Consider the following 23,346-nt stretch of genomic DNA (forward strand, 5'->3'; position numbering starts at 1 on the left):
GGGTACTAAAAATTATTCCCTGGGGTCACATCATATATGCTCTTCCTCTTGATAGTAGATATTTACCATTTTCTGTTCTGCCTCAAATCTCACTTCATCCATGCCTGTCTATGTGCATATATTTTGTTTGCTGGCTTTGCTTGACCAAGCATTATGAAAAAAAGTATTACATATGGGATCATTTGTCTTTCCATTACATAGCCTATCAGTCTTTAATGTATATCTCTCTTTTTGTCCTGATGCCTCTGAATAATTTTCACCCAGTTTCATTTCTGTTGCCATCATAAAATACCATGGGGGAAACAGCACCTAAGGGAAAAAGAGTGGTTCACACGCCGAGGTTACTGTCCATAGAAGCTGGGAAGTCAGGGGGACAAGAAGCCGAAACATCTAGTCACGTCACATCCACAGTCAAAAGCAGAAAGAAAAGCATGTGTGCATCATGGACATTCAGCCAGTGTCACCTACATTTGTGAAACCTAAGTCTTGAAAGCGAGAAATGGTACTGCTCACTTCCAGGCTGGGTTTTTCCAAATCCACAAAGGCGGTCAAGTCAACCACCCACAGACCAATGTGGTCTAGACACTCCCTCAGTGAGACTCTCTTCCAAGGTGATGCTAGGTTGTATCAAGTTCACAAATTAACCACGATAATGTCTCTCTCTGCACTTGGAAAATATTTATTGTAAGTTGATAATCATTTGATATACTCTCTCATAACACTGATCTATTCTTCCGTATAATTCCTTAGACCTCAGCATTGATAAAAATAAAATGTGTCTTGATTTTCTAGTGACAATGTAATTGCCTCATTACTCTGTTGCTTTGAGCTACTTGATGTCACAAATACGTTAACTATCTGAAGTGTCTCTTCGCTCTTCAACCTGTTTGAAATTATTTTCAGACTGTCATTCCAAAGGGAAAAAAATCTCATCAACAACACTTATGCTGTTAAACAAGAGAAAGCCTTCTGTCCTAACTGTAGACAAGTCCCTTCACACCCTTTTCACAGACTTCCTTTTCTTTTCTATCTTTGATTTTATCCCATTCAAATGACTGCTCACATCATAATGAGAGAATTACTTGTAGTCACCAAAAAAAGTGAGTGTTTTGTATTGTGCCACAGGATCTCCATGTAGATAATCTACATGGTACCAACTATTTATGCTACCTGTGTGCTTGTGCATGTGTGTGTGTGTGTGTGTGTGTGTGTGTGTGTGCATGCGTACAGATACATATGACTGTATGGAGATCAGAGGTTAATGTCAGACCTGTTCCTATATTCTTGTCCTTATTTTTTTATTTAAAAAATTTAATACAGTATGCTTTGATCATTTTATCTTTCTCCCTCAATTCCTCCTAGATCAATCCTCCACACTCCCTTACCAACCCAACTTTATGATCTCTCTCTTCCTTTGCAAAGCAAACAAAAATGGAACACACATACCCAATATACAAAGAAATGTAAATCAAATAAACAAGCAAAGGGCTGGTGAGATAAAAAGTACTAAAACAAGTTTGTAAAAATACCATTGTGTTGCAAATAGCCCTGACCATGGAGCCTGCCTTGAAGTGCCTTTCTACCTTACTTTTTGAACTAGAGTCTCTCCCTGAACCTGAGTTGGATGTTTCTGTCATGCTGGCTGGACAGTGAGTGGTGATGCCCTCTTCTCTGTGTTTGCCAGCCCTAAGGTTACAAGCATTCTTTATGTCTAAATCTTCAAAATTCAGGTCCTAATTCTTTCATGCACGTACTTCATTCAGAATGTCATCTCAGCAACCCTCCTAATATTCTTCATAACTTGTAGATTACTCCCTGATACATTTAAATTTTAATTATTTTTATCATAATCTTCATATTTTCTTGGATATCTGAGACATTTGAAATGTACAACAAATTAAGCCCTTGGATTTTCTCCTTATTCTTCTGAATTCACTGCTATTAGATATTATAATTTATTTCTTCCTTGTGTTGGTTCATGTCCCCAAACTGAGACTCACTCCTTGTTCTTTTTTCTCTCACCTCTCACATAGAAACATGACTAGATATTAAAAAATTTATCTTCAGAATAAACCGTGAATCAATCTAGTTCACTGTCACCACCATAGTCCAATTTGCTGCCATATTGCACCAAGACTGCCTTATGGAGCTAGCCAGGTAAACTGAGACAGCGTGATCTATAGAAAATATAAATTAGATCAGGTCACTTTCACATAATTCCTCATGAGAACATCAAAACAAATAAATACTTTCAATGAGTGAACTTGTGTGGGTATAGTTATGGTGAGGCAGGAGGAGCCTGCCCAGTGGCAGAAGAGTATGTGGTTGTTTGGTTGCAACAAATGTCATAAAAGATTACCAGTTTAAGTTTGACAGATATAACAACCTCTCTCTCTCTCTCTCTCTCTCTCTCTCTCTCTCTCTCTCTCTCTCACACACACACACACACACACACACAAACACACATATACATACAGACACAAACTCTACACACACACACATATGCACACACACATGTAATCTTTCTCTCTCACACACACATGCACACACACATACGTTCTCTCTCTGATGTGTGTGTTGTGTGTGTGTGTGTGTGTAAAATTATGAGTTGTAAATTTCACCTTTCATTCTTTAAAAGTATTGTATCCTTAAAACAATGTATATCCCAGCCCCTATGGGACTGACCTGCTGGCAGGACACTTTCGCTGTAGAGCCAGTCTGGCTTCTCGTTATCAATTCAATTTAGTTTTTCCCTATGGTCTTCCACTCATGCCCTATAACTGAAATCTGCCAGTCTTTGTCTTCCAGATCAACTTTTTCTTCCATGATTAACTCTGTGCTCACTGTATGTCACATACTATACTTCCTCCAAAGACAGCATGAGTCAATCCTACTGACATCATTATTGTCTCACATAATTTTAAAAAGCGTCTGTGTCAACAAATTCTCTAAATTTTACATTTGAGATTGTACTGGAGTGATTTGAAGTACCTAACAGTAATTTAATCCTTTACATTATTAATAACAGTTCATTAAGCTTATTTTAAATTCAACATTCATGTAAACAGTAAACAATCTCCTTATGTGTTAATTAGTATTGTATATCACATTAGTTCACAACATAATTTATGAGTAGAGTGCATATTGGTATAAACTCTTTCATTCCTTTAATACATACTGTATCTCTCTATGTTTCACATTAGCAGAAAGAGAAAAGCATTTTTAGATTTGAAGAAAGCAACTCTTAGCCTGATTATTTGATATATGTTGGAGATGAGTTTTTGATGAAGTTCATTGGATTTCAAAACAACAGTTAAACGTTGAGCTCTTTAAATTCTAATGTCTTCAGTACAAATTGAATATCAGTTTTATCTAGGCAAATAGAGCTACAGGTTTGCTATGTGTAAAATGTATGTATATTGGTAATTTTTTGCATGATTGTATAAGAAATATAGGAAGCATGTATATAGAACAACTTCATATGCTTCTCTCAACGTTGAAATAGCTTAAAGCACAATTGCTTTTTCAGACTGAAATATTTACCTGATTATTTTTTGAGAAAGCATCTTTCTATGTACCCATGCTGCACTTTAGTCCAACTACCTTATCCTACAGAGGCTTACTCCAACATTCCCAGATATGTATATGATTTAGTTTATTTCTTTATTTTTGTTTTTTGAGACAGGGTTTCTCTGTGTAGCTTTGTGCCTTTCTTGAAACCAACTCAGTAGCCCAGGCTGATCTCGAACTTACAGAGATTATTAGAGTCAAAGTTAAACTATATCAAGAAGTTCTCAGTTTTTCCTATGGTACTTTTGTGCTGTGGGATGGTCTGTATGTCAAATTACTCTGATTGGTCAATAAGTAAAACACTGATTGGCCAGTGGCTAGGCAGGAAGTATAGGCGGGACTAACAGAGAGGAGAAAAGAAAGAACAAGAAGGCGGAAGGAGTTACTGCCAGCCACCGCCATGACAAGCAGCATGTGAAGACGCCAGTAAGCCATGAGACATGTGGTAAGGTATAGATTTATAGAAATGGATTAATTTAAGCTATAAGAACAGTTAGCAAGAAGCCAGCCACAGCCATACAGTTTGTAAGCAATATAAGTCTCTGTGTTTACTTGGTTGGGTCTGAGCAGCTGTGGGACTGGCAGGTGACAGAGATTTGTCCTGACTGTGGGCCAGGCAGGAAAACTCAAGCTACACTTTTGTAAGAATTATCAGTTTTCAATTGGATGTTTGTGGTCACAGAATTATTTTATTAAAAGTATAGTTATATTTCAGTTTTATTATTTCCAACTGCAGGTATGGACCTGTTATGGAAACATTTTCACATGTTTATTTTATGAAAAATGTCTTTTGATAACCTAGAGAGAATCGCTGAGCATTCTTTGTACTTAATGCAAGTAGTAAAAGAAAATAAAGAGGGGGCTGGCGAGATGGCTCAGAGGTTAAAAGCACTGACTACTCTTCCAGAGGTCCTAAGTTCAATTCCCAGCAACCACATGGTGGCTCACAGCCATCTGTAATGAGATCTGGTGCCCTCATTTGACCTGCAGTCACATATGCTGTATACATAATAAATAAATAAATAAATCTTTAAAAAAAAAGAAAATAAGAGTGTCAATATATGAGATGCTTGTTAATATGATCACTAATGTGAAATACATCTTAAAATGCAGAAGGGAAGCTACACAGAGAAACCCCGTCTCGAAAAACCAAAAAAAAAAAAAAAAATGCAGAAGGGAACTATGTAAAATAGTTATTAATATTAACTAGTTTTCCATTCAATATATTTATAGGAATTGATTTTTCTTCTGTTTTCTAGGTGGTGAAGGTTGACTCCTTGACCTAGGATATACTAAAAAAAAGTAATTTATCATTCAGCTATACCCTAAACTTTCAGTAGGAACAGTTTTTGTGCTCCTTTCAAATCATTAATTCTCTTATTTTTGAAATTATAATAAAATTATATTATTTATCTCTTTCCTTTCCTCCTTCTTGGCCATCCCATATATTACTTCTTAGTCTCTTTCTAACTAATTTCTCCTTTTGCATTAATTATTTTTACACACATATATGTATATACATATATATTCGTAACATAATCTGCTCAATCTGTATAATGTTACTTGCATGTGTAGATTTGCAGGGTTGATGATTTGGTTTTGGATAACTAATGAGCATGTTCTTCTTTGGGGAAGACTATTTCTCCTACTCTTAATCCATCCTATAGTTTTTGTTTTTTTTTTTTGTGTGTGTGAGATATATAATATTTATATATTATATATCTAAGTTGCTTAAACAGTTTCATTAGGTAGATTACTAGTTTTCATAATAAGTTATATTCTTTTTCTTTCTTTTTTTTTTTTTTGGTTTTTTGAGACAGGGTTTCTCTGTGTAGCTTTGTGCCTTTCCTGGAACTTGCTTTGGAGACCAGGCTGGCCTCGAACTCACAGAGACCTGCCTGCCTCTGCCTCCTGAGTGCTGGGATTAAAGGCGTGCGCCACCACCGCCAGGCTTTATTCATTTTTAGTTGATAGTAATTTTAATTTCAAATTAAATTAGATGATTATAGTTAAAGATTTGAGTGATTTTATTTTTAGAAATATAATTAAAGTTTTCTCAAAATATTTGCTGGCTGATATCACATATTCTTCCTCATTGATTATTCATCATTGTGTATGGGTATTCAAATTGGCATGTTATAGAATAGGAAGTCAAAAGGACTAGACAATTTATTCAGGTCCATACAACTATTAAAAGAATCTGAGAGCAAAATGGATATCTTTAAAATTTTTCATTCATTTCATGACAAAAAAATCATTCCATCTCCCTGAGTGTCTCAAAATTTTGATGTATTATTTAACTAGTCATGTAAAATACTTTATTGTTAATGCTAATATATCTATAGATTCTAGCTTACATAGCTTGAATTACCTAAATCCACAGTTTAATATTTAGACTGAAAGAAATTAGCAATATAGATAATAAAATAATTTAAAATGTTACCTAAAATCTGATCCAATTCTCTTCCCATTTTCTGGTTCTCCAGGATCTGGACATAAGTTTGAAGCTGTTTTAATACCTCCTTCATTTACTGTAACAAGAGAAAAAACAAAGAAACAAAAAATAGACAATATATATGGTTAGAAACTCAATGATAATAATAATGAAATCCACAGAAATACACTATTGAACATTTGTTTGAGTACCTAAAGTTAAAATGTCATTTCAGAAAACAGTAATAAAGACATTTTTTTTTCTATTTAAGAACACATCAGAAAATAGATTTGATGGCCATCTTCAAAGATACATACTATTCTGGATACTAACACATTGACATTGGCTATTTCCGTTTCAATAAGTTTACATTTTAAAACACTTCAGGTATCAGTGCTGTTGTTTTCATTAATTAGCACCAGTAGAGTGACTACTTTCTGTGACTTTGTTTCCTGAGTCTTGCTTACTTATAAAGTAATAATAATAATAATAATAATAATAAACAGTATAAAAATTTGTTACTAACACTTTCAAGAACTTGGTTTGACAACAGCAGTTAGAAAAAAATGGTGTAAATTACTGTGTGTCATTATACTTTGATAATGTTGGAGAACAAAAGGATGGGTTTACCCTCATATAATTTCTATAACTTTTAAATTTAGCTATTTTGCCTATTTTCACAGCTTTTAAAGATAATTCAGTTAATGATAAATTAGTATTTTTCAATGAAACAATTGTAATTACATTGAATAATTAAAATGTACTATATGGTAAGTTTATTTATGCATGTTTGGGTGTATACACACATATGGATGTATAAATTTATTTATACTGAAACAGGATCTAATTATACAATGCAGATAGGCCTCAAAATTACTGTACAACAAACTGGCCTTAAATGTATGATTATCAAATCTAGAATATCTGAGTTATGTTGTATTATAATATCAACCTTGCTGTGAACCTGTGGATATTGCCTACTGTTTAATAACTTGCAAGATCACCTTACTCCTTTAAGAGAAGAAAAGGGCTCCAAATAGAAAATGAATGGAGCCTACAGTGGCCCTTGTATTGCACTGTAGAGTGGGGTCACCTGGGGATTCTTTCTGGGAAGTAATGATGCCCGGTTCTCCCCGACCTGGGCACTGCATTGAAAGCTTCCTAGACAACAACATTTGTCAGCATATTTTGACTGCTCTAAAATAACTGCTGAAGTAATTCTAATGTAAAATCAGAACTGACAGTTGCTGAAATTTGGCTTAATTTTTATAGTCCAAACACATCATTGTTTTTAAACTGATTCACCAGACAGACAGAGAGCTTGCAGGTGAGCTCTCACAGTGGTCTCTACTGCAAGGTCATCATGTTCTCAAATAAATACAAAATGGTATAGTTTCTAAGACCACTCAAAATGACTTTAATGAATAACACAAATTAGTTCTTGCCAACTCTATTACATGCTCATAGATTGATTGATTTCATGTGACATTTTTTATTTCCTTGTTTCCTTGAATTGCTATTTAATACCTCTTAACCTTTCTGGGGGCTTTCTGGGCTATAGTCTTGGGTGGCTGATTCCACTGTTGTGGGCTACTTCTTTTCTTTTTTATTTTATTTTTATTTTTTTTGTGGGCTACTTCTTAATTGTTGATTCAGAGCTAGTCACTGTGTACTTTTTCACTCTTTGAATCATGACCACAGTTCTTATAGATTCAGTTTTTGAAGTTGGCATCTGTACCAAGATTATTCAGAGGACTTCAATGAAATGAATGTTTCCAAACCTTCCACTGATGTTAATTGCTGCTCAAATGCGAGCTAATCATCCTTATATTTCTGTACTGTATATGGCCTAACTTCAGTCTACTGTATGAAATGATTGCTAAATTTTTTAAATACATTTTTTATTATTAATATCTCCAAAGGCTTTAGATTATATACTAAGTCAATGTTATCCCTCACTAGTCATCATTATGTATTTGTTGCTCAAATACAGCTCTTTTCTCTCAGTATACCATTTCTTCATGGATGTATAACAGCTCTCCTCATGTCTTTGGTATCAAAACATTATCAAATATTTTAATACAAAGTTTTTTCAAAAGATAATCACACATGCTTACCCTGCTACTCTAAACCAACATGTTACATAACTGAGAATATGCTATTTAGATGCTACTTTATATGATTTTAAAAACATTTTGTCAGGTAATAGTGATTTCATTTTCCTTTTATAATCTGTACTTAAGTTTATAGCCTTTGTGAAAGCACAAAACTCTAATTATTTGCACATATTGATAAAAGGTAAGAAATGTCAATAATTTTTCAATGCTTTTAAAAATGTTTAATTTAACAAAATTTTTCTAGTAGTTTAATTGTTAACAGATCCTCATATACATTTTTTCAGTGAATGAGAATTTTCATTGTAGTGTTATATATTTGATGCTTGGAAAGCTTTTTCCTATAATGATATTAAACTATGACTTTTAAATGGGTGTAGAAGATTAAAAGCAGTGGCATGATCTAGGTTTAATTAGCATATAGTGCCATACATAGCATGTTTAGTACACAAGTGGCTTGTGAGGGTGTAGTTAGAAGATAAAAAATTAAATTTTCACTTTTCAATTCTCCCACTATTTTTGTCTCAAATGTAACACTGTGTGATATTTTACATAAATATAAATAATATTAATTTTCATTGAACTATGTGTTAGGAATCATGCCAGACACTTTGTATAATTAATTTCATCCTCCAAATAACCTTCAAGTTCACTACTATTACTATAAATCTCCTGCAGGCAAATAACCTGAAGCATAGATAAATTAAGAAACGTGTTCAATATATATTATTGATTAATGTCATTGTCTAGAAAACTTAGAATGACATATTTATTATGTATCATTATAAAAAATTCAAACTATTCCACATTTTATCTTATAAGGAAAACATTTTTTACATGCTTGACTAATTTCAGTTCATAAAGTTTTAATTGATATTATTTCATGTGTATATCTTTATATGTTATTTTATTCTTTTTAGTATATAGAAGTTTCAGTATTTACCAGACTTAAATGGCAACAAACATTCAAATGAAGTGAGTTTTCATTCAATAACTTGCTTTCACTGCCTAATGCCTTTGAAGCTATTGGTCAGCTCTATTTACTTCCTTGCATGTAATCTCCATAGCAACTTGCAGTATGGTATACATATGAATGATTTAGGGTAGGATGTTGACTCTTGAGAAGATCATCATTGATGAGAAAGCCTCTTTTTTGTTTGTTTGCTCAGTCTTTTTAATACACTTTTGTCATTAATATTGTTAAATAATTGGGAATTATGTTTGCATAAACAACAGAAGAATGATCCTAAATGTTGAATTATTTAATTTTGTAGAGGAAAAAAATTATTTATTATATAAAGTTTAAAATGTTCTTAAGATACCTGTACATTCGTGGTTATTGTATATATTCTAACTTTAAGAAGCCCTGTAAACATCAAAATAGACTTTTGTTATTAAAAGGGTTTTCTTGTCTAAAACTAAAAATAGACTCTGATTTAAATATACATTCATATGGCCTCTTCCTTTTGATCACCTTATTATTTATATTGTTTTAAAATATTGTCTAATTTTTTATTTTTACTTTAAAATATACTGGTTTGTATATTTTGCTGATATTAAACACCAAACAATGTTGTGTTATTTTTGTACAAGTGCACTTAATATCCTATAAATAATTGCTTCTTATTTACTTAGCTCCTTGTAAATATGCTGGGTCCTTTAGGACCAAGACTGAATTTTATCCATCCCTTTATTGTATTATTCTAGCAGAGCACAGCAGGAACAACTATGGAGTGCATGATTCATGAATGAGTGAGAACATGGATTTGATATAGGAAATAAAAGCATGATCACATGGAAGTTTCAGTTTCTTTATAATTCTATGTTATATACCATAGGACCCTACTATACAAGTCAGCAAATCACCAAACTGAGCAGTTTGAAAATATAAAAGTTTGTTTTCTTTAATGTTTCTATAATATAGTATCCAATGTCTCAGTTTTCTTAGAAAACCTTTAAGTTTTGTGCTTAGATTGTCAATCTTTTCCCCTGAGGAAAAAATATGAATGAGCCAATTAAAAAGGAATAATATTTGAATTAGCTTTTCAAGGTGAACTCTACTAAAAGGAATACTAGAGCTTCATGAACATAAGCTAGTTTATGCTTGGTAAATATGTGGGCAATTGTGTGTTTTCTACCAGCCATGCTGATGTTCAGTGCTGATCAGGCAACAGAGTCCTTTCAATCTCAAGAAACAGAGTTTCAGGATTCGTTTTTAGTTGAACAATGGATATCCAATAATAACATAGGGAGTTTAATAATACTTCCTTGAAAATAGGCAATAATGTTTAAAATCAAAGTGATATGCTTTGTTAAATTCAACATTGAGATAATACAGTTTTTAAACAAATCGTTCAATACTAGATAAATACATGGCAGTAAAATGTAATTTAAATAATTATGCATTGATCTTTTGCATCCATGAAAAAATTTCCACATATACCTTGTTTTCATCTATGGAAAGATTATTCATATTAAAACACAGTATTTTATAAAGCTGTTTGAATTAAAACTTGTTTAAAACTTATGATGCAAATTAATCACAATTTTCGCTTTGTGTTAGTTTTTGCTTAATGATTTTAAACTTAAATCACACGGAGTTTTATTTTTCTTCAGGTAAGAGAAACATGAAAATCCTCTGTTATGTTTGTGTCTACATCTCATTGAAATGATAAAATATTATTTCACTAATTGGTTATACCAACAAAAATAGCCAATTCCATAGACCATATAATACCTAGCTATTTAGTATAAATAAACTGATTTATCCAGAACAATTGAAAGCTTGAAACATGTATGAAGTGACATTTGTATAGACAAAATGAGAAAATGATGAGTGAGTATAAGGTTTGTTATACTACTTAAAATTCCAAATTAAACACACAGAGAACTAAAGTTTTAGAGATAAACTATAGTAAATCTCATATTTAGTTATAAGAACATACATTTCTCTAATCATGTAGCTGTGATAAAATCTGCTATGCTAGAATTAGCAAACCTAATAATAATTTTTTACAACCAATAATACACATGGATTTTTTTCAGTTATGAGAATATGATTTTTTTCAACATTAGATAAACAGTTTATGTATAAAATATATTTTAACATTATTTGTGAATGTTGGTTAACAATTTTGAATAAATGTGCTTTTCCCCAAATATATAAATAAGTCATAATTGCATGATGAGTATTTTCTAAGTATCTACAATGTGGCTTCCAAAGTCAGAGGACTTCAGCTGTGTATTCTCAAATGTAACTTATAAAGTGTAAAGATTAACTTAATGTTTATCTATTAAGGTAAATTAATAATATAAAGGATGTCCAATAGTATCCTAAGAGTTGACGCAATAATTCAATCTGTAATTTGTTGTATGTATATGCCATTAAAAATATAACTAAACTATTCTTGTAAAATAGTAATGAATGAGTTTTGATAAAGTATTAGTTATGAAGCTATTTAGTTAGTTTTTTGGATTTGAACAAAATTTAGTTTTGTTCAAGAATCAGTAATAGTGTTATGCATATATAGCAATAGCTACTCCTAACTCTCTATGCTCTTTTAGAATTCAGATGTTGGTATTATATATAGGCTTACTTCAAAGATCATATATTTACTACTGAGGTAGGAAATTTTTACCAGTTGCTGTTCCATATTGTGAGAAGCATACAGAGCTCTTTTGAAACTATTTCTTTTATATTTAAGACAGCATCAACATTTTATCTGTGACTTATTTTGAGATGAATGGAGGGCGTCAGATAACAAAGCCCAGCAGAGTGAGAAAAATTGTTTATTTTATACCATTTAATAACATTTTCAAATTAGGAGAGATTATAAATAAATTTATTTGGAAAGCATTATGAGGTTTTTATTTGAATAAATTATCTCATAATAATAATAATTCTTTTAAATAATTCCTGTTAGAATGTTTCTTAAAATGTCTGTGATAATTGAGACATATTCAAGTAAGTGTTGCTAGAAGATTCCAACAACATAAGGAATTCTTTGCATTTGTCCTCATAGGCCCAAAATAACAATTGTTATGATCACCACATGAAATCACAGTATCTTTTCACATATCAATTAATTTTAACAAAAAAAATATGAGTTTGGCAAATTACCATTAAACTAATACATATCTAAATACAAGAAAATATTGACTAACCATCATGCATGTTATATAAATATTAATGCAGTTATTTGGTACATACACAGACACTTAGATAAAACACACACAGACACCACAGACACCACAGACGTCACTCTTGCACTAGAGAAAGTAACAAAAAGGAGTTGCACTCACAGAGAGAAAACTTGTTGCTGTTGTCTTTCCCTGGAAACAACTTAAATCCTCTAGATTTAAAATCTATGGCCTTTTTCACTAGTTAGGAAAACAAACAAAAACATGTATCAGGAAATACAATTTTGAAAATGAAATTCAAGTTAACAAATTTGGTTAGCATGGAATCATGTAAGTTAAATTAAAAAAAAAACTGCTTTCTTAAGCTTGACTGATGGTACTCTGAAGAAAATGAGAAATAAAAAAAGGTACTAATAGCATTAAACATTCTAGAATTCCAGATACTATATAGGGAGAAAACTGGTACAAATGTATATGCTGCTTTAGAACTATTTAACTTTAGAATAAATACACAGCCTTGAATGTCTAGTGTTGATCACGTGACTTCATTAAGTGTTACTCGATAAGTTAAACTTATAAACAAATGGTGCTAGGGGTATTAGAAGAATGCAAATAGTATCATGATCTTTATTATTTTTGAATTGAATTATGGAGGTATTTGAACTATTATGAAAATGATATAATTGGAAGTATTATATTTAATATTACTGCTAATAATTTCCAAAAATCATCATTGCTTTCTACACTGTAACTGATGCCAGACCAAATTGCTTCAAATGTAGGAAAATAAATTACAGGTGCTTGATATCTTTTCACTGTTTAGTGACCTGAAGCCATTCTGCTAATGGTGATAATTACGGGTGGAATTTTTTCATTGTAATGCTATCAGATTATTCATATTAAAATAGATATAGCTGCATATAAATACAAAAATACATAAATTGTTAGACTACAAGAGAACTGTCTTAAAATGTTTTAAAGTTGTTTTCATGAAGAGCAAGTTTTATCTCTTTTAATTTAATTATTTTTACATTTATTGAGAGATTTGTGCATGTGTGTGCATGTGTGCTTTTGTATTTTTGTATGCACACAAGCTGCAGCATTGCTATGGATGTCTGCAAACAACTTCCAGTATTTGTGTGTTTTCATTTTCTCTGCTAAATGGATTCTGGAAACTAAACGAAAGACTTTGGACTTGGTGGTTAGGACTTCTGCTCAGTAGTCATTTCATAATCCAAAAGCTTTATTTTTACACATTATATAATAAATTTTATATAATATATATTATATATATGGATTTTTAAAGAGTGATTGGTGATATTCAGAAGTCTACTAATTTAGACATTGCTTTGTTTTGTATCTTGGGCTTGCCTTGAATTTCTATTCTCTATACTTACTTCTCATGTATTGAGGTTACAGTCATGAGCCACCCTGTCAAGCCTGTATTGAAATTTCTGCCTGATTCCAAGGTAAATCCATACAAATGTAAACTCATTAGGGGAGAATTTTATGTGACTGGACCTAATAATATATTTGAATATCATTTATTTTCTCAAAATATCACACAGCATGAATAAAAAGTTCTAGGGATAATTTATCTACTTATAGTGTAGAAGTTTTCCTACTCCATTTTACCAAGTTAAATATTGGAGGATAATAGCCTTGAATGCTATGCATTTTTTAAAATTATTTTTGAAAAATCCAAAATGTTTTAAATTGAAGTTCTAGCCAGTCAGTTCATATTTTTATTGGTTTTGAAATATTTTAAGAAGACTTTTCTTTTGAATACTTTCAGTTATAGGAGGGTAGACACAGTAACATGTCATTTCCTAGAAGCTAGAGTTCTATCATTGCATAATGAAATATCAATACATAATAAGGCAGTGAATGTATGCTAAAACAGTATTAAAGTAACATGATTCTAAGTATTTGTTATGCAGTTTTGGATGAAAAAAAAATCTCCGTTTATATAGTTTTCCTCTTAAGAACCTAGCTGGGTGGGAATGGCGCATGCCTTTAATCCCAGCACTCAGGAGGCAGAGCCAGGTGGATCTCTGTGAGTTTGAGGCCAGCCTGGTCTACACAGCGAGATTCAGGAAGGCACCAAAACTACACAGAAAAACCTTGTTTCAAAAAAAAAAATGTGTAAACATACAAAATACTTTAATTGACTTTTCTTTTTAATACTCTTAAATGTAAGAGGATAGACACAATAACAGGTAATTTACTAGTTATGTATAAATATGTAATCTTAATATAAGTTGTGTTAATCAGTTGAAGCCTCTTATTCGAGATGTCTTAGATTGAAATCCTGTGTGTGTGTGTGTGTGTGTGTGTGTGTGTGTGTGTGTGTGTGTGTGTGTCTGTGTGTGTCTGTGTATAAAAGTCAAATAAATAAGTGCAGTAGGTCAGTGAGCTAAAATTCTCTTCTTTGTTTTGGTGGAAAACCAATTTGGCTTTTTTATTTTCAACATAGTAATACTGCCTGTTATATTATATTATTGGATTTCTCTGTCATATCTTCCATTTTAATTAGTGTTCTGTCATTCTCAAAAATCAATTTGAACTCTAAATTTTTAAAAAATCAATAAAAATGTTATTTATTAAATATTATTTAATGTTATTATAATTTTTGTATTAATCAGTTGCAATGTCTTATTTGAGATGTTTTAAAATATATGCCTATTATATAAAATAAATATATGTGTACATATATAAATAAGAACTTGTTTTGAACCAGCTATTAGTAAGTTTGTTTGTTTATTTGTTTTATGTGTGTGTCTGTGTGTGAAATAGGTGCTATATGGCCTTGTTATCTATGTTAGGTCATCATTGCCAGTTCAAATGGAGAGTGTGTTATAAAGGGACAGGAAGACAGAGCAGTAGTGGAGACAATGTTGGCAGTGGTCTTTTTTGGTAAAGACGACCATGCTCTGTAGATATGACAGAAGAAAAAATTCTCAGCGGAAAATTTGGAAAAGATAATGTTTAAATGGCATTTCTATTACAGAACTTACACAATATAAAGTGAGGACAAAACTCCTGGCTTCAAGGACCTAGGTTGAAATACCTGCGCTGTACACTATACAACCCCAAAGGGACATATCTAATGTGTGCTTTTGTTGGCAGGTACACTTAGTAAAACATTGCATTTTACATGATAAAGACTTTGAGATGGAGAAATTAAAAGGTTAGTATTGGTGTGATAAAAATTTTTATTGGAAATAATTAACCTGAATTTTTACAGGATCAAAGAATTAAATGACTTGATGTAGACAAGAATATCAGAAATTACTACAATTTTTACTGATGTTAATGTAATATAATAAAAAATGTTTATTTCAAATCTCCAATGTTATAGTTTTGTTGTTACAAGTGCTTGATTAGTCACAGCAAGCACAGTGTGAATCTGATTCAAGAAATAAAACACCAATTAATAATTCTTTTTAAAATGGAAACTATTATGTATAAGTAATCTGTATTTTATGCATCTTTTGATTCATTTGTACTTTACTATTTAACTGTACATGAATAATAAGGACTTCTCCATTATTTTACTTTTAGATATGGTATTTAGTCATGTAATTTTAGATTTCCATTGTGAATTAATTATAAACTTACCTTTTTCTTTGTAGTCACCAAATGAACTATGTTGACAAGAAGATCACTTTTTTTCATTTTTAATTAATTGAAACATGCATAACTTAAGTGCTTGACTTTAAGATATGGAATATCTTAAAATAGCCAGTGGATTAATTCACAAGGGTATTAAATAAAGTCACAAGTTTGGAGGGAAAAGTTTTGGAAGGAGATTAGGAGTAGAATTGAAGGAAGGAGAATTACGAGTTTGGGTTTGATCAGAACACATTTTATGACTGTAATTTTCAATTTAAGAACCTTGCACAATGTAAAGTGTGTAGGTCTAAGTACACAAACAACAGCTGCTGAGATCCCACACACTCGGTTGAAGAGCAAACATGTGTTCTGCCAACTTCCCACGGAAATCATTTTTAAGGCTATTGTTTTCTTAATACCCCAAATTGTGTTTTGTTTTGTAGATTAATCAGTTCTCTACCTAAAAGTGTTATAAATAATTTGCCTTCCTTAAAACAGAGAAGAAATTAGTCTGTAATATAGTTTTATTATATGTTAGAAGTTACTGTGTTTTTATTATTTTTTGTACTACTCTCACTGGACTGGGAATTAGAAACCTCCACTCAGAGTCCGTAAGTGTGCAACTCATTGCTTAATGTTTCTGTTCAGTCCTAGGAGATTCATTTGTCTGGTCTTAACTATTTGGAAACAGAATTCCGACCAAAGTAATGTGGTGACTCTAATCAGAATTCTCAGTTCTGTCCTAGCAGTTAAAATTTCTCTGTAGAACTTAAAATATTCAGCTATAATAAGAAAACTGACATTGATAATTTGTAGTGACTCCCCATTTCAAGTCTATAAATATTAAAGTTTAACTTGTTTTGGGAACATATTCAGTATGGGTCATCTAACTGATTACTTCTTCAATATACTCCTTGGAAAAAGTGCAGAAGTGATGTCCACAATCTTTCAGTTTCTACCATCATTTACAGGTTATCACTGGATTAATAACACAAAATTTCTTGGAGAAGTATTTTTCTTCAGCATATTTTTTTAAAGTGCTAAGAAATAAGAAATAAGCAACAATTAAATGTTTCTGGAAAATGTAGAAAAAAACTTAGTAGAAAGTTCAGCAATATCCTACAGACTCATGCATGAATCATTTTAAAGCACTGCATTTCAAAATGTGTAAAAATAAATAAAGTGGAACTTTGTATATAGAGAAGTAGTAATGGGTATAGAGAAGTAGTAATGGGTGAAGGAACAGCTAAATATGTTCAGAAGAACAGAGAACATTTGTTGGATCTTACATGTTAGACACAAAATCCTTAATGTACTCTGTTGGAAACCACTGAAATTATATGATATTGTTCAAACATTCCAATGTGTTTCTCAGGTTTTTAAATCCTGTTTGTGCTGCCATGAGAGCTTAAGGTTCATATGTGGAATATTAGTTTCTGGACTTCTGTTACTTCTAAAATTAAAAAAAAATATTTCTCAGGCAAATCCTATTGATATATCATATTATCTCCATTACTTTGAGTTATGCCTTTTATACTAAAATGACATGGTAAATAATTCATCATCTATTTTCTTTGGGATGTATAGTGCAAATTTCACTTTTATACCAAGTAAGAATCCTCCCCAAACCTTTGACAAAAAGAGTAAGTTCAGTAGGAATGTGTGGAAATGCCCTGTGCATAAAATCACATTAAGTTATACAAACATATGAAACAGCTACTTAGCATGCTTTGAGCTAGCCTCCTGGCAGGTCTTTAAGAACACGAAGCTAAAAGCCCCATTGTAAAATGAGACTGGAACTTCTTAACCACTTCAGAGTAACTAGTGAGTAGAAGGTTTCATTTTCAGAACTGAAAAGCATGTTGATCTTTATAAAGAAGTTTCTTATTTTACTAAATATAGAAAAGACAAATCTGGTTAAATTTTACAGGCCTTGGAAGTAGAACTAAATGTGTTAATTTTGTTTAGGAGACAGGACACAGTTTGAATAAATGGCTGCAAATTTGCATGATTGATTATGGGAAAATACTCTTAAATTTAACTGTGACCTTCCTTTCTTCCTAAAAATGGAGCCAATTCAGGAATCCCTAACACTTGCTTAGATAACAGCAGATGTATTCTCAATGCTTGGTGTAGCAGGTCTTACAGCTACGGTGTGCTGTAAAATGTCAGGATTATATGTAAAGTGTGGGACTTTATATACTCTTTAGGGATTCTTTTAGTTGGTATAATAAAGTCACCATATGGGAAATTACCATTGCTAGAACTTACCGATACTTGTTACACTCTAGAAATGTTTCAACCTTTTAATTTAATTAAGTTTTCAATCCTCAGGTTGCAACAGCTTCAAATTAAGTAACTTTTAACTGCGTTTTATAATTTAATATTGTAATTTTATTTAATGCATTTTAAGATCTCTTGTTTGTTGTATGTTCTCTTGAGCACAAATAATTCAAGTGATTATTTTGCTTATAGTTTCTCTTCTTTGTTAATAAATTTCACTGGAATTTTACAATGATGTTTAACATGAAATTGGTAACATTAGTATTTTCTTTCTCAAGGTAAACTAGTATTGCATGACCTATCTTTTTCTGTACTGTATAGCAAAGTTTCATATGTCCACTCTAGTGTCTATAAAGATGAAAAGCAATAATTGTTTGAACACTAGTGACCTCACTAAATGCTCTCTTCAAGCATCAGATGGTGGAGTATATTCTACCTCTGCAATTTTCAACAATGTATTGAAGAATTATAAATTTAAGAAAGAGCAGGAAAATACGCTACATCAATAAGCTGAACCAATGCTTAGTCTCTGAGATCTTGGTTCTCATGTTACAAACACATTCTACACTGCAAGACTTAGCAATAAAAAGCTGCCTTCTGTTTAAAGCAAATATGGATGTGCTTTGATGATTTCATTTACTACCAAGTTATACAGCTGTTTGCATGTCTACCTGAGTAACAAAACACTATTTAAACCTCATATATGTTCGATTGATTTCCAGTCATTACTGACCTCTGGTATTTTTCTCCTTTATCTCTTCCATGGTTAATCTGAACTGGCTATATCTTTGCTACACTAGCTGTGTTCCCGCTCAAACTAAAAGGCAGATTATAAAGTTATCCTACAGATCTGTGAAAATGGAAATATAGTTTAACAAGATCCCCAGTGTTTTTTTCTGAATATCTAGTGAACTGAAATATTGAACTTGATCAAAGATGCCCTCAACACCTGAACAGTGTAATAGGATGATAGAGGGAGCAGGAAAAGGAAGGTCAGCATTTTCATTTCTTTGAGTTCAATAGCATGCCATTGGTTTGAGTTAGCTAAGCTGGACAAGTGAAGGTCCCTTGTTCTTCCAGCCAGCCTGCAATACAGCACTCTGATTAAGGTACATTATCTCCATCCTTTAAGTTGGGAATCATCACTGCCTTGTATCTGCTATTCTAGGTGACAGCACCAGTACAAATACTTGAGAAACATTTACACTAATATATCTAAAATTATTTACTATACAAGTATTCTTCATAACTTAGTACAATGTTCTTTTGCTTCCTGATATATCTGGATGAGTACTGAGTACACTATGGTAAATGAGAATCGTTATATATACATGTATATATATATATATATATATATGGATTATGCTAAACATGTGTAAAGTTCTCATGACAACTGGCATAATTCAAAGCATATCACCCAGAAGAAATTAGTGACTATTCACTACCATTGGTGGGTTACTAGTTTCTTAGGAAATGTTTTGAAGATCCAGACCACCTGATGGCACTCTTTTATACCAATCTCATTGTCAAGAAGAATAGAGAATTCACAAGGATAGATCCAATTAAATGATAATTAAATAGTTTTTCAGCATTGAAGTTAGGAAGATGGAAGTAAGGGCAAATTCATGAAAAAGCCACAACCTAACAAATGTTGGAAAGGAATTGTAATAAACTATTTAATCAACCTAATAATATGTATATATATAATATATATATTACATACATAATATATATATAATAATGTCCAGTTAAATACCTTTGCTACTAATACATTTTATCACAGTTCAATTGTGTTTTTTATCGTAAAGATAATGAACAACTAAAAATAAGTCTTGGTGCTACTTTTTTTCTTAGTATGATCACATTAACTTTTCTTCAAGAAATTTTTTTTTTTATACTACTAGAATTCATTTTCTTTTCATACGGGATCAAGAAGATGGCGGTGCCTTTTAAAAATCAAACAAGCAAGAAATCAACCTAACAATAATTATTTCCTTTATACAGATGTGGAGCTAAATGATGCTCAGGAGGTGGTTGAAGGCAATCAGTGACTCTCAAACCTCAATGCTACCATTGACACCTCTGTCTAAATACAGAATAACAACACTTTGGGTTATGAAGAAATTATTATGCCCTTTCATTTCCTGTTTTCCAAATTTATTTCTTGTTATTTAATGATATAGATTTTAAAGAATCAGTAATGCCTGTTTTTTAACTACATTTTACAGTGATATATCTTAAAGATTTCAAATAATTTAATACCCATAAAATGCATCAGCTATTTTCTTATAGCAGAAAACACAATCTCATGTTTCTTGCCTCATAATATGAAAGTTTATTTTAAAAATACAACATGTAATGAAAAGGTAACTGTTACATGAAATTATACCAATTATCTGTTCTTTTTAGGAAGACTACTCTTGGCTTCATTTTTTATCCCAGTGGAAAAATTCAGAAAAGCTGATGAAACTTTTGCTTGCATTATTATAAGTCTATGAAACAAGAAAAAGCACAAACCTTGTTAAGGAACTGAATAAAATAATTCTGAAAATGTCTGTTACTTAAAAGCTCTGTTGATATTATGAAGAAATACCATTTAGAGAACATTTTGTGTAAAGTTCAAGCATCTGCATTAAAAGCAATATCCCATGATACAGAATATGAATGATGTAATCGTGAAGGGAAGACTACCCTATGCAACCAAACTCAACACCATGCTGCTCTGCTCTACTGAAGGGTATAAAGAGGAACTGTGTGACTTCACTCTGCTCACAGCAGGACCGCCATATGCTCTGAAAACTACATGCAAGAGTGGCAGCTTGTTGCAAAAATGGGTGAAAATGCCTTGAAATAATTCTGAAGAGGATAAAAATGTCTCTAACACAGGACTGTTTTCCTTTACTTTAAAAGACAGAGAAGTCTCTTTGGTTTCAGTTTCAAGCACCAGTGGAAATTTTACCAAAAAAAATATGACATGTTCTTGGTGACCACATTTTTCGCAGGTAAATTTGGATAACTGTTTGAGAAGAAGTAACACATAAAATAATTCAATTTCTTTTCTTTAAGTTGGCTTCATTTATATTATTTTATATTTAATTGTATGTTCTACTTTTTGAGACAAAGAATTACTAGGTGTCCCTGTTTCCTGGAATGTAACTACTATAAAGCTCATCAAATCCTCCTTTCTCAACCCCGCCAGAGCTAGAATAATTGTTATGCATTCCTAGCTACCCGTTTTTCTGTGATCAATTCAGCAAATGTTATCTTCCATTGTTGTCCATTTTATACAAAACAACAAATTGTATGCTCATATAAAAAAAGCCAAACAAAATTAAAATGTTAATATTAGCTAAATTGAGGTATTTAAAAATTTGAAAAATAATACCAGCAAAACAGAGCATTTTTATGACAATGGAGTTATTTCAATAATGTAATCTGCCTTAAAGACCTCCTCCAAGTTATATAAGAAGGCAGGTCCATCTAAAATGATAAAAATGGCGTAATTCAAGTGTATGCTTTGAGTTATGAGTAGCACTGGATAATATTAAAATTAATACTCACATACTATTCATTTGCAAATGAATTAACGTATTTAAAAATATTTATTTATTTACTTATTGTGTATACAATGTTCTGATGGTATGTCTGCCTGAGGGCCAAAAGAAGGCCCCAGATCTCATTACAGATGGTTGTGAGGAATTGAACTCAGGACCTCTGAAAGAGCAGCCAATGCTCTTAACCACTAAGCCATTTCTCTAACCCATGAAATAACCTTCACTATCTAATACTGCCATAAGCTCCATTGACAATCAGCATATTTTATGTAATAAGTTTAAAATGTGCATAGACCTATTACCAAATAAATTCTAATATTTTTTCTCTTATTTCACCCAAAAGGTAATTTTCTAAGCAAAATTTTAAAGCATTAGAAATGTAAGATTATTTAGTGTTATGAATGATGCTGCTTTGATGATATCATAAACATAATGAAATAAGAATAATGTAACAGAAGATGGGCATGATACACATTCTATAATTATGTATTTAAATAAGGTATCAGGATGCCTCTGAGCATAGATTTTTAGATTACTACAGAACAACACTGAACACAGTTTTCCACATGAAAATGGATACAGAAAAAAGTCAAGAGAAAAAAAAGAAGAAAAACAAAAAAGATAAATATTTCTAGGTAATGCCATCCAAATATTGATAACTCTTTGTCACAGGTATTTCTTATACTAATATCACATGTTTTCTATCAAAATTAACAAGTAGAATTATATTACAAAAACCATAAGTTGAATTCTTTGTTATATATTCTCTCATCTGTCATTGTTTATACTTTTTAATATTTTTTAAAATATGTTATTTAATTTCACAAGATATAACCTGAGAACTCAAGCAAGTGAAATAAATTTGACTAGTAAAAGTACAAGATTTAAATGTTTTTTGAGAATATTAGATTGAAAACAATTTTTGTGTCTTGTCACTCTATTTTACTATAGTCTATAATTTAGCCTTCCAGCATTTTAAAATAAGAAAAGAGAGGGAAAATATCTTCTTTTCTTTTTTTTTTGTTTTAATGTAAAAACATTAAAAACAATGTCTGTAGTTGGAGAATTTAGGGTAAGACTCAAAACCATGCACTAAAATTTGACTTCAGTAATCTCATTTTTCATCAGTTTATGAACCGATTTTCCTGTAAAATTATAGTGGATGTCAGAAGTTATTTTAAATGACTACCTGGATTATTGTCATGAATACTGCATGATTCTATTTATTTTACCAATGGTATCATATTTTATCTGATGACAAGATCTCAGAATGCATAGACAGAATAGTACCACTGGTGTATGTTGCAGTTTCCACATGAAACTCATATTTCATTAAATATTCCCACTATCACCTTAAGACTTTGAAATTTAGAAGATGAGACACCACTGCAATACTATCAAGTTACCATCTTCCTTGGAACACACCAGTTAGATAGTTGATCCACACTGGATTGTGAGAGAACCCTAGCCTAATATATAGATTCCTACTCACTATTAACCATTAGTTGGACTTTTGTATATTTTTTAACATCTGTTTCCTATTTATTTACAATTTTCACTGTTTCATGTGTGTATGTGTGTGCCTGTGTGTGTGTTTTCGAGATAGGATTTCTTTATGTATCGGTAGCTGGCCTGG

The 23,346-nt window shown here is 31.5% G+C and overlaps 1 protein-coding gene across 6 annotated transcripts in view; it reads right to left on the reverse strand.

Annotated features, from left to right (window-relative positions):
- Csmd3 (CUB and Sushi multiple domains 3) overlaps positions 1–23,346 on the reverse strand; it is a 1,154,880-nt gene that overhangs the window by 690,119 nt on the left and 441,415 nt on the right. For 3 of the 6 annotated variants that reach the window (XM_028867959.2, XM_028867964.2, XM_028867961.2), the window contains 2 exons: positions 12,421–12,498; positions 6,014–6,101 (listed from right to left, as the gene is read on the reverse strand). In XM_028867959.2, coding sequence (XP_028723792.1) covers positions 6,014–6,101; positions 12,421–12,498 — 166 coding nt within the window. The remainder of the gene's footprint in view (positions 1–6,013; positions 6,102–12,420; positions 12,499–23,346) is intronic. The other 3 variants (XM_028867965.2, XM_028867960.2, XM_028867966.2) reach the window with 1 other exon arrangement.

This window comes from Peromyscus leucopus, chromosome 20 (genome assembly GCF_004664715.2).
Source record: "Peromyscus leucopus breed LL Stock chromosome 20, UCI_PerLeu_2.1, whole genome shotgun sequence".
NCBI lineage: Eukaryota > Metazoa > Chordata > Mammalia > Rodentia > Cricetidae > Peromyscus > Peromyscus leucopus.